Genomic DNA, 17,661 nt, shown 5'->3' with positions numbered 1-17,661 from the left:
TCCCTCGGACTGTAGCCCACAGTGCATCAAGAGACACACTGAGTCAGAGGACCCAGACAAGCTGTGCCAGAATTCGTGACCCACAGAAACTGTGAGATGATAATTTGTTTTAAATCACTAACATTTAGGATAATTTATCTGCAGCCAAAGATAATTAATACACGTGTCCGATTATATTCCTCCTACATCTATTTTCCAACACCCTAACACCCAGTACTGTCTAGTGTTTGCTAGTTTTGATTTAATTTGCATTTCTAATTTGATTCCTGGATTTGGACAGCTAAACCTCAGCTAACGATTTTGGACAGAGAGGGAACCTGTGCTTTTCAAATCTGTTTTCTTTCATTTCTCTTTTTAATGGCTATGGCTAATTTATTAGAAGTGTCATCATAAATGTGACAAGAAATCTGAAAAATATTTAAGTTTTTTATAATTAAAAAAACTAGTAACATTTTGACTGTTGGGTGCACAGAATCCTGTTTTCATGTAACAGCAAATGTACACATTTCTTTAAGAACAAAAGAGAATGCATTTAGGAAGGCCCCACAACTCAAAATTTCCAGCATTTTATATACAAATTCACACCTAAGCAACAGCCAAGGGTATAGAGCAAAAGTTTCTCCTAACAACTCCTTCATCTCCCTTCTCATTAATTCATTCATTCCATCACCAGACATTTTTGATCTGGGTGTTATTTCAACAGAGTAGGGATTTTTCCCCTTCATTCTATTACTGTAGTATATATCACACTGATCAATTTTCTATGTTGAAGCACTCTTATCTCTAGGAATAAATCCCACTTGGTCATGGTGTGTAACTTTTAATATGCTCTGGATTTGGTCTGTTAGTATTTTGAGAAGATTTTTGATCAATGTTCATAATGAATATTTTTTGGTAATGTCTTTGTTTGGTTTTAGAATCAGAATAATGCTGGCCTCATAGAATGAATTACAAGTGCTCTTTTCTAACTTTAGGAAAAAGTTTGAGAAACTGTATTCGTTTTTCAAATTTTTGGTAAAATACACCAGGGAAGCCATTAGTGCTTTTATTTATTGAGAGATTTTTGAGTACTGATTCAAGCTCCTTAGAAATTATAGCTCTATATTCTGGTTTCTCTTCAGATCGCAAAAATCTTTCTCCTTTTACTAATTGTGGGTCCATTTAGACTTTTCAGGTTTCCTATTTCTTTGTAATTGAGTCTTGGTAGAGTAGATTTTGATTCTAGGAATTTGTCTATTCTTTTAGTTATTCAATTTGTTGCATTTGGTTGCTCATAATACTTCCTTTTTCAAGATTTTATTTCAATTCTAGTTAGTTAACATAATGGTAAAATTAGTTTCAGGTGTAGAATTTAGTGATTTGTTATTTACATATAACACTCACTCAGTGCTCATCCCAAGTGCCCTCCTTAATCCCCATCACCCATTTAGCCCATCCCCTTACCCATCTCCTTCTATTGACTCTCAGTTCTCTGCAATTAAGGGTCTCTTACTGTTTGCTTCCTTTCTTTCTTTTCCCTACGTTCATGTTTCCTTAAGTTCCACATGAATGAAATCACATAGTATTTGCACTCTAGCTCCATCTACATTGTTGCAAATGCAAGATTTCATTCTTTTTTAAAAGTTTATTTATTTTGAGAGAGCACAAGTGGGGGAGGGGCAGAGAAAGAGAGAGAGAGAGAAAGAGAGAGAGAAAGAGAGAGAGAGAGAGAGAGAATGAATGAATGAATGAATGAATCCCAAGCAGGCTCTGAGCTAACAGCAGGGCTCAATCCCATTAACTTTGGGATCATGACATGAGCCAAAACCAAGAGTCAGGCTCAACCAACTGAGCCACCCAGGCACCCCAAGATTTCATTCTTTTTGATGGCTGAGTAACAACATTCCATTGTGTATATACACCACATCTTTATCCATTCATCAGTTGATGGACATTTGGGCTCTTTCCAAAGTTTGGCTATAGTTGATAATGCTGCTGCTATAAACATTGGGGTGCATGTGCCCCTTCAAATCTGTATTTTTGTATCCTTTGGGTATATACCTCATAGTGTAATTGCTGGGATGTAGGGTAGTTCAATTTTTAACTTTCTGAGGAAACTCGATACTGTTTTCCAGAGTGGTGGCACCAGTTTGCATTCATTCCCATCAACAGTGCAAGAGGGTTCTTTTTTCTCCACATACTTGCCAACACCTGTTGTTTTTGATTTTAGCCATTCTGACAGGTTATCTCATTGTAGTTTTGCTTTGCATTTCCCTGATGATGAGTGACGTTGAGCATCTTTTTATGTGTCTTTGCCATCTGGATGTCTTCTTTGGAAAGATAACTTGATTATCTATTTTTGGGGTGTTAAGTTTAAGTTCTTTATAGATTTTGGATACTAACCCTTTATCTGATACATCATTTGCAAATATATTCTCCCATTCTGTCAGCTGCCGTTCAGTTTTGTTGGTTTCCTTAGCTGTGCAGAAGCTTTTTATCTTCATGAAGTTCTGATCATTTTTGCTTTTGTTTCCCTTTCCTTCGGAGAGGTCTTAAAAAGCTCTTATGGCTGGGGCAACTGGGTGGCTCAGTTGGTTAAACGACTGACTTCCGCTCAGGTCATGATCTTATGGTTTGTGAATTTGAGCCCCGCGTAGGGCTCTATGCTGACAGCTCAGAGCCTGGAGCCTACTTCAGATTCTGTGTCTCCCCCTCTCTCTACCCCTCCCCCTGCTCACACTCTGTGTCTCTCTGTCTCTCAATAATAAATAAACGTTAAAAAAAATTAAAAAAAAAAAGTTCTTATGGCTGAGGTCAAAGAGATTGCTGCCTGTGTTCTCCTGTAGGATTTTGATGTTTTTCTTACAATTAGATCTTTCTTTGATTTTTAATTTGTTTTTGTGTATCATGTGAGAAAGTGGTCCAGTTTCATTCTTCTGCATGTTGCTGTCCAGTTTTTCCAATACCATTTGTTGAAAAGACTGTCCCTTTTCCACTGGATAGTCTTCCCTCCTTTGTCAAAGATGGCAGGTGACCATATTGTTGTGGGTCCATTTCTGGGTTTTCTGTTCCATTGATCTGTGTCTGTTTTTGTGCCGGTTCCACATTGTCTTGATGGCTACAGCCTTGTGATATAGCTTAAAAGTCCGAAATTGTGATGCCTTCCGCTTTGCTTTTCTTTTTCAAAATTGCTTTGGCTACCTGGTTTTCTTGTGTGTGTGTGTGTGTGTGTGTGTGTGTGTGTGTGTGGTTCCACACAAATTTTAGGATTGTTTGTTCTAGCTCTGTGAAAAATGGTGGTGGTATTTTGATAGGGATTGAATTACATGTGTAGATTGCTTTGGGTAGTATACAAATTTCTACAAGATCTGTTCTTCCAATCCATGAGCATGAAATGTTTTTCCATTTCTTTGTGTCCTCTTCAATTTCTTTCATAAGTGCTCTATAGTTTTCAGAGTACAGGTCTTTTACCACTTTGGTTAGGTTTATTCCTCGCTGTCTTATGGTTTTCGGTGCAATTGTAAATGGAGTCAATTTCTTGATTTCTCTACATTGATTTTGTATCTTGCTGAGTTTGTAATTGCTGAGTTCTAGCAATTTTTTGATGGAGTCTTTTGGGTTTTCTACATAGAGTACCATGTCATCTGTGAATAGTGGAAGATGGACTTCTTCCTTGATGATCTGGATGCCTTTTATTTTTTTGTTGTCTGATGGCTGAGGCTAGGACTTCCACTACTATTAAATAACAATGGTGAGAGTGGACATCCCTGTCTTGTTCTTGACCATAGAAGAAAAGTTCCTAGCTTTTCCAGATTGAGGATATTAGCTGTGGGTCTTTTGTATGTGGCCTTTATGATGTTGAGCTACTTTCCCTCTATGCCTACTTTGTTGAGGGTTTTTAATCAAGAAAGGACGATGTATACTGTCAAATGCTTTTTTTGCATCTATTGAGAGAATCATATGTTCTTATCCCTTCTTTTATTAATATGGTGTATCACGTTGATTGATTTGCGAATATTGAACCACCCTGCAGCCCATGAATAAATCTCACTTGATCGTGGTCAACAATTATTTTAATGTACTGTTGGATTCAATTTGCTAGTATCTTGGTTGAGAATTTTAGTGTCCATGTTCATCAACGATATTGACCTGCAATTCTCCTTTTTAATGGGGTCTTTGTCTGGTTTTGGAATCAAGGTAATACTGGCCTTGTAAAAGTTTGGAAGTTTTCCTTCCATTTCTATTTTTGGAACAGTTTCAGAAGAATAGGTATTGACTCTTCTTTAAATGTCTGGTAGAATTCCTCTAGGAAGCCACCTGGCCCTGGACTTTGGTTTGTTAGGAGATTTTTGATTATTGATTCAATTTCTTCAATGGTTATGGGTGTGTCCAAGTTTTCTATTTCTTCTTGTTTCAGTTTTGGTAGTTTTATGTTTCCAGGACTTTATCCATTTTTTCCAGTTCATCCAGTTTGTTGGCATAATTTTTCATAATATTCTTATAACTGTTTATATTTCTGTTGTGTTGGCTATGGTCTCTCCTCTTTCCTTCATGATTTAATTTATTTGGGTACTTTGTCTTTTCAGACAAAGTTTATCAATTTCATTAATTGTTCTCAAAGGGGTTTATCAATTTCATTAATTGTTCTCAAAGAACCAGCTCTTAGTTTCATCGATCTGTTCTACTGGGCTGGTTCGTTTCTATAGCATTCACTTCTGCTCTAATTTTTATTTCCCTTCTTCTGCTGGCTTTAGGCTTTATTTGCTGTTCCTTAGGTGTAAGGTTAGGCTGATATATATGAGACTTTTCTTGCTTCTTGAGGTAGGCCTGTATTGCTATATACTTCCCTGTTATGACTGCCTTTGCTGCATCCCAAAGGTTCTGGACTGTTGTGTTTTCATTTCCATTTGCTTCCATGTCTTTTTTTTTTTTTTTTTTTTTTTTTTTTAATTTCTTCTTTAACTTCCTGGTTAACTCATTTATTCTTTAGTAAGATGTTCTTTAACCTGTAAGTATTTATGGTCTTTCCAAAATTTTTTGTGGTTGACTTTCAAGTTCCATAGCATTGTGGTCTGAAAATATGCATGGTATGATCTTAATCTTTTTGTACTTCTTGAGGTCTGATTTGTGACCCAGTATGTGATCTATTCTAGAGAACGTTCTGAGTGCACTGGGAAAAACGTGTATTCTGCTGCTTTAGGATGAAATGTTCTGTAGGTATCTGTTAAGTCCATCTGGTCCAGTATGTCATTCAAAGCCATTGTTTCCTTGTTGATTTTCTGCTTAAATGATCTGTCCATTGCTGTAAAGGGGGGTGTTAAAGTCCTCTACTGTTATCAAATTATTATCAGTGAGTTTATGTTTGTTAATTGATTATACACACACACACACACACACATATATTTGGGTGTTCTCAATTTTTACCTCAGGTGTGTAGCTGGATTTCAAAACTCCAAATTTTAGGGGCACAGTGCAGACCCATGCTGATCCTCTGGGGGAGGGTCTCACTGTGTGGTGGCTGGTGCTGGTTTGTTCTACTCACAGGATTACATGATGCTAGGAGTTTATGGTAAAGCGCAGCTAAAAGCTGGCTTCCAGGTTAGCTGCTTTTAGCAGGTGCCTCTGCTATGCTAATTAATGCGGCCGCTCAGTGGCACCCACCTTCTCTTCTGTCCCAAGAAGCAGTGCCACCTCTCCTAAATGCACTCCAAAAAGGGGAACTGTTGCTCCCTGTGCAACCCAGGAGATCTTCAGAGCATGCTGTCTGCTCACAGGCCTCTGCCCTCTTTCCCCACGGGAGAACCACTAAGCCAGCCAGGCAGGATTCTAACAATGGTGTGGACTTTCAAAACTTTAGACTCTTAGCTCCACTGCTTGCAAAAACTTGCAATAACCAGCCCTTCTTCCTTTCCCAGTCAATGGTTTTGGGGAAGAGCTTTTCTTGTGCAATCCCCTGCACACTGCTCTCTTGCTCTCTCTCTCCATGATCAGTGCTCCCTCTCCTCTGCAGCACCCACAGTTCTTTTTTTCCCCCAAATCAACTCTCTGCAGCTTCTACCTTCCACTATGTGGCCATTTTTCTCCCTTTGCATGTGCAGTTCTCTCAGGCCTCAAGATTTCTTAAGTGTTCAGAATGGTTTGATATTTATCTGGCTGTGTTTGAGGGAGGATGCAAGCACAGGGTGCCCCTACTACTCTGCCATCTTAACTCCTCCCTCACTCATAATATTCCTATGATCTTTTCATTTCTGTACAATTGTTAGTAACATCCTCACTTTCATTTCTTTTTTTTTTTTATTAAGTTTTTTTAAGTTTATTTATTTATTTTGAAAGAAAGAGAAAACACAAGCTGGGGAGGGGCATAGAGAAGGAGAGACAGAATCCCAAGCAGGCTCTGTGCTGTCAGCACAGACCCCATCATGGGGCTCGAACTCACATACTGTGAGATCATGACTTGAGCTGAGATCAAGAGCCAGACACTTAACCAACGGAGCCACCCAGGCACCCCTGCCCCCACCACTTTCATTTCTGATTTTAGTTATTGAGACTTTTTCTTTAGTCTATCTAGCTAAAGATGTGCCAAGTTTGTTGATTATTTTCAAAGAATCAGCTTTTGGTCTCATTTGTTTTCTCTATTGTTTTTCTATTTCATTTATCTCTGTTCTTTCTTTCTTTTGGCCAGCTTTGGGTTTAATTCATTCTTTTTCTCATTCCTTAAGTTATAAGGTTAGGTTGTAGATTGTCAATCTTTCTTATTTTTTAATGTAGGCATTTATAGCCATAAATTTCCCTCTGAACACTGTTCTTGCCATGTCCTGTGAATTTTAGTATGTTGTGCCGTTGTTTTCATTCACCTGTACTTTCTAATTTCTCATGTGATTTCTCCTTTGATCCATTGTTTATTTAAGAGTGTACTGTTTGATTTCCACAATTTGTGACTTTTCCACTTTTATTTCTGTTGTTAATTTCTAACTTCATCTCACTGTGGTCAGAGAAGATACTTTATATGCAATCTATCTAAGACTTAATTTATGACCTGACATATGGTCTTTCCTGGAAAGTGTCCCAGATGCACTTGAGGAAAATGTTTATGCTATTGTTGATTATTCTGTATATGCCTGTCTTATCTAGTCGGCCTATTGTTTTATGTAGTTTATTCCTTTACTTATCTTCTGTCTGGTTATTGTAGAGTTGTCTATTTCTCCCCTCAAATCTGTCAGTTTCTGCTCCATGTATCTTGCTGGTCTTTGCGCCTCTGTGATCAGAAACAGCAATCAGTGATCTCTGATTTTAGAGGACAAGGTCCACTTTGCTCACCTTGGCTCCTATAAACTGCTCATAAGCTCCTCTAAGACACATGTGCAGCTGCCTGCTAGGGTACTGGGTAGCTGGTACTGGGCTAAAAGCAGAAACTTACTGAAATTAACTTCAATAGAAGTCTATGCCTTCCCCTGGACGTAAAAAAGTTTTCAATAAACTCCAGAGTTCCAAAATAGTTTATATCAAATTCTGCCAATGCAATTGTTGTGTAGGTGGGGACACAGATTCCTGGTATGTCCTGCTCTGCCATCTTCCCAGAATCCGCTACCTAGGTCTTCTTAACTACTTTTCCCAAATACTCAGCTCATAGTTGGCACTTAGGAAGTAGTAGCAAATAAATAAGTAAACAATTTAGTTATCTGAATCTATTTCCTGAGTTTCAAATAGCAAGGAATACTTATTTTAGTCATTAGGTTTCTTTTTCCATCTATTCATATTCTATGCCCATTTTCCTACTGGACTGTTATTTTCGTATCAATACATAAATGTTCTTTATGTATTTTGGATACAAACCCAGCTTTACGTGTTAATATCTTCTGCACACCTGAATCCTTTTATTTACATTTTGATGTATATACATTTTTAAAAAAAAAATTTTTTTTTTCAACGTTTATTTATTTTTGGGACAGAGAGAGAGACAGAGCATGAACGGGGGAGGGGCAGAGAGAGAGGGAGACACAGAATCGGAAACAGGCTCCAGGCTCTGAGCCATCAGCCCAGAGCCTGATGCGGGGCTCGAACTCACGGACCGCGAGATCATGACCTGGCTGAAGTCGGACGCTTAACCGACTGCGCCACCCAGGCGCCCCTGTATATACATTTTTAAAGTAGGCAAATCAATTTGGTTTTTAGGTCTTTAAAAAAATCCTTCTCTACCCCCACAATATAAAGAAAATTCTCCAGGAAATAAAGTCTAATAGTTTCCAAGTATGCTTTTTTACATTTAGACCTGTGAATCTACCAAGTGTATAGTATGAAGTAGACATCGATTCTCTTTTTCTATGTCATTCTTAAACTACTTCTTCACTGATATTTTATACTATTTTTGTTATATATCAACTTCTAATATTCTTGCCTTTTTTTTTTTTTCCTCTTTCTACTTTGGTTCTACTGTCTTTATCAAGCCAAGGATCTTAACCTAAAATTACACTCAAAGTTAGCATGTATCTGGACATCTGCACCTATTCTAAGGGGATATAGGTTTCACTGGAATTCTAAAATAGAGCATATAATCAAAAAAAAAAAAAGGTTAAAAAAAAACACACAACAAAACAAACAAAGGCTAAAAAATACTCTTCTATAGAATTGTACCTAGGGGCGCATGGGTGGCTCAGTCGGTTGAGCGTCCGACTTCAGCCAGGTCATGATCTCGCGGTCCGTGGGTTTGAGCCCCGCATCGGGCTCTGTGCTGACAGCTCGGAGCCCGGAGCCTGTTTCAGATTCTGTGTCTCCCTCTCTCTCTGACCCTCCCCCGTTCATGCTCTGTCTCTTTCTGTCTCAAAAATAAACATTAAAAAAAATTATTAAAAAAAAAAAAAAAAAAAAGAATTGTACCTAGAGCTTTATACAGGTTAACAGAAAAGAATTTCTCCAGGATGGTGTGACTATAGTCCTACTTGGGAGGGAAGGCAATGAAATAAATAACCTCTCAACGTCTCTTAAAGGCCCAAAAACCCCCTCATAAAATCACAGAATTTAGAGCTGGAATGAACCCTAAGAATCACCTGATATAAACTCCATTTTTGGATGAGAGTAAGGACAATCAAATGACTTGGCCAAGATCAGAAATCCTGTTTAATGGCAGACTTGGGAATGAAAGTCAGGTCACTGCACTCACAGTACACTATTCCTGGTGTTCTATCACACTGTTTCTATTTGACAGTGGAGAGGAAGGTGTGACAAAGAGGGCTAAGAGGAGGCCATGAGAGGAAGGACAGAAATGAAACAGCAGTACGAAGCTGCGGCAAGCACACTCACAAAATACATTTAAAGCCTCATACATTGATGCATGTAGCAATGTGGAAACTATTTTTAATCCTAACTACAACTCTATCTTGGCAAAAATATGCCAATAGCCTTAAAAATGATCTTACCCTTTGCTCAAGCAATCCACCCACTCCAAAGAAATTACCTTAAGAATTCAACTGAAAAATGAAGCAATCGCACTCAAACACATTTCCAGTAACCTTACTCATAAAAGCAAAAAACCAAAAATAAAGCAAAAAAAAGTTCTCTGAATACACTTTGCAAATTATAAATTCTGATTCATCAAATTGACCCATCATCATAAAGGGATTAAAGGCGGTAAGAAAAACTAAATTATTAATGCGATCATTTTAACTGTTAAAATGAAACATAGATATACAAACCTATACACTCACGGGTGTTTGGCTATTCATTACAGAAATCACTTAGTATGTATTTCTCTGCAAATTATTTTTTACTAAAAATACTTCAATACTGACTACCTCTCCAGCCAACAATTCATCCTTTTCAATAAGGACAAAATATTCCATATATGGAGTATGATGTATTCAGCCATTTCTTTATCCTTATTGATGAAACGGACATTCAGGTCACAATTTTTTTCTTTTTTTTTTTTTTTTTGCTAGTACGGTGTTGCAATAAATGTCTTTGTACATTTCCCCATACACGGATGTTCTTCTTCTTACACAAAAGATTCTCAGAAGTGGGGCAGAAAGAGCAACAGTTTATGCTTATGTACTTAACAGTGAGATGCCTTCAGAATTTTAACTTTTTTTTTTGGGACAGAGAGAGACAGAGCATGAATGGGGGAGGGGCAGAGAGAGAGGGAGACACAGAATCGGAAACAGGCTCCAGGCTCCGAGCCATCAGCCCAGAACCTGACGCGGGGCTCGAACTCACGGACCGCGAGATCGTGACCTGGCTGAAGTCGGGCGCTTAACCGACTGCGCCACCCAGGCGCCCCCAGAATTTTAAATTATCTATAATGATGAGTGTTTCCTTTTCCCTGCATACATTCTAGCACTGGATATAAACTCTTTTTAATTTTTACCTACTTGATAAAAATTCCTCTAGTTTTTAAAAACTTGATGCCACAGAGGTGCATGTGTTGTTTTTTACCTGTTTTCGGTTTTGGAATCAGTCTCTCCTGTGGCTTTACCTAACTACTTTACTGATCTGTTTAAAGAATCCGCTTCTATTTACCCTTCCTACATTTTTGGTAGTTTTCTTCTTTAATTTTAATCTACTTTTTTGCTCATTTTATTCTTTTCCTAACTTTATGAAAGAAATCCCAGCTTTCAGTTCTTTTAAAATAAAAGTATTTAAGGGTTATAAATTTTGCTCTAGCTATAGCTTTACGGGTGTGCAATGGGATTGGACTGAAATACTTTCTTTTTCATCACCTACTAGGTAATTCAAACTATAAATTACTTGGAACGAAACGAAAGGATGACATCCCTGACCAAAAACTACAATTTCCAAAGCACACTGTGAATTCCCTCCCTCAGTTCCCAGAAGCTCTGACAAAGATCAAACCAATGAATTACTTCTATTAAACTAGACTCTCATCTTTTTGTATTCTTAACGGGCTCAAGATCATGTCTCATATGTTAGTCCTTCCCAGAAATGCCCAATTTCTATACAGCTCTGCTTTGTATCACGGATACCACAAAAGTAGAAAAGTGACTGTGAATGTAGGCTGGCAAACACTTAAACGTAAAATCAATTGTCTAACAGTTTCTAACAACCTCTTCTTTAAGACCTCTATTCTGATACTCTGTTCAAATGTTTTTTGCATCACTCACCTGCTGTAAACCCTGTGTCCCAGACACAGGTACTTGCATGATGGTTTGACCTTGTCCACCAGGGACAGCTTGGACCATGATGGGTTGGCCAGTTGATGTGATTAACTGGCCTCCACTGACCTGTACCATTAATGGCTGCCCCTGGACCTAGAATGAAATAAAATAAGAAACAATGAAGTAACATGAGACACAAAATGGTTTTCACCAAAAGATAATCACTGGAATTATTCTGCGGCCTTGGTGGAGGGGGAAAAGGTAGGAGAGACACCAAGGAAGTAAGTCTCAAGTCCTTGTCCTTAAGTTATCTTCTTCAAAAATACTCTGTCTTTGACTAAACGCCAAGTTGAAGACTTTAAGGTCAGATATAATGAAGTATATTCAGGGTCGTTAGGAAGTCTCCACAGATATAAGGCATTTATCATCAAGTACAGGCTAAATCCACACAAAGTACTTATCAAAATATTCAGACTATGTATCTTTTGAGACCAATATTCAGGAATAGTTTCTAGGGAAGGCTGGAGAGGAAGCAATGACGGGGGGGCGGGGGCCGGGCAGTTGATGGTGGTGATGGTGGCTGAGTGTAAATTCTAAATGACCTGGAAGGAATAAATCAAACTACGCAGCAGAGACTGCAGGAGGCTGGGTAGCAAGCAGCTCTGAAAGCTTATGGAGAAGACCCTTTTTCTCCATAGTCTCTCAGGCATAAATGAAATACACAACTTCTACCCTCTTCATCTCACTCTGGGACTTCTAGTCCTATGGTTGTTTCAAGAGCCCACTAGGAAAAGGCCCAGAAATAGCTTTTGGTCAGTTTTCAATCTCTGTGGGAGAAGTCCTCACACTGGACTCTGTGATATCTGCATAGCTGTTTCAGTTTTAACAGAAGCAGTGATAAATATGGGAATTACACACTCAAGTGTACCAAAAATCTCCCAACTTTCAAGCTCTTCGAGTAAATGGACTACTCTAGAAGTCAAGGCATTATACATGCTCTGTAACGTCCTGAGTCCCAATATAAAAATACCTAAATGAATGCATTCTGGAAACCAAAAAACAAGCCATGTTAGAAGTAAAATGGAATGTTCAAAAGAACAGCTAGAAGTCCAAAACTTTCATTTACAGATGCTATCTTTGTTTTGAGGAATTATTCGTAGCAGAACACAAGACTTTTCACATGACTAAAAGATTCATTCTTAATGCCACTGCAAGTATGTTTAAATAACAGTAATTGGTGAAAAGATCAATCTGCCCTAGATGAACCAATTAGATATTAAGGCCCCCTCCTCACCACCACCACTGCCAACACCAAATGTGTCAGAAGCTTCAGGAACGCTGAAATCCTAAGTTTTATAAACTGTTCAGAGAAATTCCACTTTACTTTTTAAAGGACTTTACAATCCGATTCTCTCATGTTTTCTCCTTTCCTTATCAAATTAAATTCCCTTTGCCACAGTCATGCTTGCATATACTCCATCAGAAAGGACTGTTGTGAATATTTATTACATGAATAACTGAGAGAAGTATTTAAAGTTCTTCAAAATAATGAGACCCCTAGAGGAAAGGTCTTCATCATTTCCATAAGGTGTCGCCATTTCTAAGAAAATCTACGTAAGTAAGAAACCCAAGTTTTAAGGCACAACTGTTCATAATTTTCTGACTACCCATCATCTTAAACTTCTCCCCTCACTGACATGCTAAACGTGTAACTGATAAACTGTTGGAAGATTCCAAGGAGCCCACTGTGTTTACGACATATGAGTGATTACAACGACACATGCATCAGACAAGAAGCCATACAGTTAAGAGCATGTTACATTCCCATTCCACAAATGGTTAATGACAATACTGTTTTATATATCAAAAAGATGAAGCAAGCATGAGAAGCATGAACAACAAGCTGTTGAAGTCAGAGGTTCGAACATAGTTTGGGAGCACCTACAAGCTTAGCCTTTTGTGGCCTAATTTATGTTCCGAATGGACTGCAGGACATGAGACACGGTGGCAGGTGTGGGGCTGGGGCTGAAAGGTTAACGTAAAAGGATCCCAGCAAGGGGCGTGTAACTGCAGGATGTTGAGCAGCACTAATGAGATGCCAGTTCTGCATTCTAGGTCCTACTTTGAATCATTTCCATTCACTGGAGGAAAAAAGGCAGGGCACTCAAATTTTGCCAATTTCTCAAAAATACAGTCATTTTAATCAAAGTAACGGGCAGACACAGAGAAGACTTATGCTTCTACTCTCGTTTTTACATAGGAACTGGCCAAAACATACCTCCGATTTTGACATTTAACTTGGCCATATATAACGTTAGGGGAACTGCACTGGTTAAGTAAGAGTTCTTATAGTGGCTATAAGACTTGAGACTTCTAGAAAGCATATGCCACCTCTGTCCAACCAAGAGGTATAGGAGAGTCTTTGCAAATCTAATAATAAAATAGGTCATGGTTTCCCCAGGAAAGGTAGTGAAAAGGCAACAGTTAAGAGATTAACAAGATTCACTGATTAGATAAACCTTGCAAGTACAATGCTTATTTTGAGCTGAGTTGCCCTTTTAATGAAAATAAAACGCCCTCTAACTCTAGGTATTTTCTGTTCCACTATAACACAAATTCACAAAAGTTTACTATGCAATCTGATTACAGAGCTTGAGCTCCAAACAGATTCTAATGCCACTTGTAAGAATTTCTTCGTGTCACTTACACCATTTCCTTGCCAGGTATCCCCAAAGACACACAGCAGCCAAATTCAATTTTCAGGAAATGGACACTGAGGTCACTACATGACTAGGCATGAAACATGAGGAAACTGGAATCTTATAAGCCTCAAAGACAAGTTAACAGCATCAAAGACATGCAATTGACTTTGCCATTCCTGCTTGAGACCCTACCACAAATAGCACCAGACGTGAGGACAGGAGAAGTTCATGCAGTGCTTACAGAGAATCAGAGAGGGCACCACTACCTGGAGGGTCTGGACTTGCTGGCCTGAGGCGGATGCCACCTGGGCCTCAGTCTGCAACTGGACAGCAGTGACACCACCCTGCTGCTGAGAACAGGAACAGGAAGAGCTTGAAATGTATCAGGAAGGAAATGTATAGGTCAAGACATGAGAACACACCTTACCTCTTATGGGAGAGGGAGGGAGTCTTCTTTGAACAGTCCCACCCAGCGGAGGACTTTCAAACTGTACAGACTCCCTATACTGAAGCTCTTTTGTTGTGGGTAGCAAGCAGGATTAAAGATATTAGCCCTCGTCCCCCGAGTGAAACTCAAAACACACTTCCATGACTCAATCATCAAAATAGGTGTCATCATTAACGCAAAAATTTTTAATGCAACCCTTCCCCCCGGAAATAAGCATTGGATCCTTCTGCTTATCGTGATTTTAATGCTCCTTTTATTTCCTCAAATGAGTTCACAACCACAAAGTTATCAGGTTTCTATAGCTTTGAAGCTACAATGAAGAATTTCTGGGACTTAAATACAATCACCAGACAGAAAGAATGAAGCAATCACTGTGAACCAAAAGCATCTTCATGCTGGTCAATGCTCTCATGCACCCAAACTAAGATTACTTCTACTCAACTGGATTACCTGGGAAACAATGTTTTCAGTGATTTAACCTAATATTCATAACCTCTAATGGTTAAGTTCTAACAGAATAAGAATTTGCCCATCAGGGCACTGGTGGGAATAGAGGGCCCTTTGTGGAATCCCCTTTCCTAAGAAGGCGGTTGAAGGAAGCTGTCAGAGCCACAGCAGCTGTGTGGAAGGAAAGCCAGTGAAGGAATTGAAATAATTACTCTTTTAATCAAGAGTCAGCTCTTTCCTTTGATCATTAGATGGTAGATGTCCTACCATCTACTTTTCTCTATTCTCCAAGTTCCCTTTTGGAAACAAAACATTCCCAGTCTTGGCCTCAGGTCCAGTCAATGAGTGACAAATTTCTTTTCTTCGAGGGAGAAAAACAAGTAAACTTTTTACTAAAAGGAAGCCAGGAATAGAGCGTCAGAAAATGTCATCTCTGTATAAATTCAAGAAAGGAATCTATCTTAATTAGGAATAAACCGGCAGGGAATTCCTTTCTAATATGGGCTTACCCATAAGAGTGGTTGTCTAAATATTAACCTCATGTTGATCTAGAGCTTTTCAAAATAAGCATCGTGGCAGATCGAATCGAAAACCAGTGGATTTCTTGGAAGTGGGCTATCTTGGTTTATCTACTGTGGCCGAAGCCTTAAAAGATCACAGGCTAGCTTCATCAAGAAAAGAAACAACAAGACTGAATCCAGAAAAAACGCAAAGTTCCAAATTTCCATCTGAGAACAGACTATTTTGACTTTTAGTAAAATAAAATGGGCAATTTCATATTAAATCAGGTTCCCGTAAAGAGCAAGTTCTATGTGGTTACAGACTGACTACAGACTACAGAGCTCTGAACACATGATGAGAGAAAGCGCAACAAATCCAATCTTCAAAAAGCACTTCGGCACAAGTCATCAGACCTATTATTCCTAAGATCTGGCACCTCTAAATCCCCACTTAAGCAGTGCCAGTATCGGCCCCATCGCTGTGCTGTTTAAAGCAGTTTTACGTCCATACCTGCTGCTGAATCTGTCCAGCCTGCACAACAATCTGCTCTGTCGAACTATTGCTGTTTGCTGTATACTGCTCCATGATCCCTCCAAGTTAGAATCCTGGCCACAGTGAGTTTCACTCTGGAGGTCCTAGAAGACTGCAAAACGCACTCCTATTAGAAACGTTGGGAAAGAAACTAAGTGAGATTGTTAACAAAAGCCTAGCCAGATGATTAACATCGATAACTTACTGCTGTGCTTCATTTGTAAGAAAACTGGGGAAGAGAATAGGAAATGTTCATTTTGATATCATTTGTATCTACGATTACAGGGCACACTCACGCCAACAACATCATAATGCCATTTCACATGTGTTAAAAGTGCTTTTAGTCATTTCTTACTGGCAGCCTTACCTTTCAATACTACCAGTAGTGCAACACTTCCATCTTAGAAAAATACTCCTTAAACTACAGTGTCACTTTGTTGCAAGACCCGTTTAACACTAGTTCCCAGGTCTGCACATGACTTCAGAGGAGAAACATTTTCAATTTATAACATACATTTGCTGCCTGCCAATACTATACCAAAGGGGTTACTCCAGTTCTCTACATATGGTCTGCAATTTAAAACTTCAGGGTTTATTGCTTAGTATGTCAATTACCCAGACCTGAAATCAACCATTTTGCTTATCAAAATCTTCATTAAGTAGATAGCTGGAACAAAGGCTTAGCGTTTTGCATTTTAACTCAGAGGAAGGAATAAGAAGTTATAGTAATGGCAAAAATGATGTTTACAGATTAAATAGAAGGAAAGTGTTATACAACATATTGAGGCTATGAGTTCCTCTAAAAAGAACTTAAGTTTCCCTCACTCTTGCATTTGAATGCCTAGTAATAGCCTACCCTTTATTATATAATTTTAATTCTCTTTATGGCAGTTTCCAAACCTATACAAGAGTAGTGAGATCATTAATGAACCCCACACAGCCATCTCCAACTCTTACCCATGCTCAATCCTGTCTCACACAACTCGTCCACTTTCCACTCACCCCTAAGTTACTTTGAAATAAATCCCAGACACTGTATTATTCCAAAATTCTGTGAACACTTCAGCATCTATCTCTAAAGAGTAAAGGCTCTTCTTCTGTCTTTACCAGTTTATCACAATATTGTCTCTACAGTATCATTTCAAACATTACAAAATTACTAAGTCTTTAATATTATCGAATATCCAGGCCTTGCTCAAATTTATCCTTCTCACAACCCTTATCAGTTACAGACTCTTCTGAAATAAGGACATGATTAGATAAATGGAAATATTTGAGAACCTTGGATAGATTTGATTCGAAATTTATTTTTTTTTATTTTTTTTAACGTTTTATTTATTTTTGAGACAGAGACAGACAGAGCATGAACGGGGGAGGGGCAGAGAGAGAGGGAGACACAGAATCTGAAGCAGGCTCCAGGCTCTGAGCCATCAGCCCAGGGCCCGACGCGGGGCTCAAACTCACGGACCGCGAGATCGCGACCTGAGCTGAAGTCGGACGCTTAACCGACTGAGCCACCCAGGCGCCCCTTGATTCGAAATTTAAAATTATACCAACTGCCACAGACTAATTCACCTTGGAAGTATGGGGAAGGTACAGGTATATATATAAGCAAAATGTAGATAAATCTTTGCCCCAATTTTTCTCTAGGCCTTCATATGTTCCAAAATTTGAATGATAAACTTACGTCAGCCAAAATGAACTGCAGGTTACATAAGCAAAGTGATGCACTACTATCCATAAATCCACACACGCTAGATGAGATCAATTACTTGCAAGCTGTCTCAATATGGTGTGAAAGAAATAAAATATATTCAAGTGCATGTGCAAGTATTTAGGAAGAAGTATACTGAGGTCTAACGTTCACTTTGAAATGCATCAAAAAATAAGATGGATTGATAGATGAATGGATAGAAATACCCGGTAAGTCAAGTATGGTACGACGTGA

At 38.7% G+C, this 17,661-nt stretch overlaps 1 protein-coding gene across 9 annotated transcripts in view; it reads right to left on the bottom strand.

The window, feature by feature from the left end:
- The window catches only part of NFYA (nuclear transcription factor Y subunit alpha), a 34,055-nt gene that overhangs the window by 11,448 nt on the left and 4,946 nt on the right, over positions 1–17,661 (bottom strand). For 3 of the 9 annotated variants that reach the window (XM_040473429.1, XM_040473423.1, XM_040473425.1), the window contains exons 2-4: positions 15,693–15,825; positions 14,050–14,136; positions 11,091–11,237 (exon numbers count right to left, since the gene is read on the bottom strand). In XM_040473429.1, coding sequence (XP_040329363.1) covers positions 11,091–11,237; positions 14,050–14,136; positions 15,693–15,767 — 309 coding nt within the window. In that variant the 5' untranslated portion in view covers positions 15,768–15,825. Of the gene's footprint in view, positions 1–11,090; positions 11,238–14,049; positions 14,137–15,692; positions 15,841–17,661 lie in introns of all 9 variants that reach the window. The other 6 variants (XM_040473432.1, XM_040473430.1, XM_040473427.1 and 3 more) reach the window with 5 other exon arrangements.

This window comes from Herpailurus yagouaroundi, unplaced genomic scaffold (genome assembly GCF_014898765.1).
Source record: "Herpailurus yagouaroundi ecotype Mexico unplaced genomic scaffold, PumYag 139, whole genome shotgun sequence".
In the NCBI taxonomy this organism is placed as follows: domain Eukaryota; kingdom Metazoa; phylum Chordata; class Mammalia; order Carnivora; family Felidae; genus Herpailurus; species Herpailurus yagouaroundi.
Note: the sequence above shows the minus strand (reverse complement) of the source record. Positions and strands in the feature narration are given on the sequence as shown.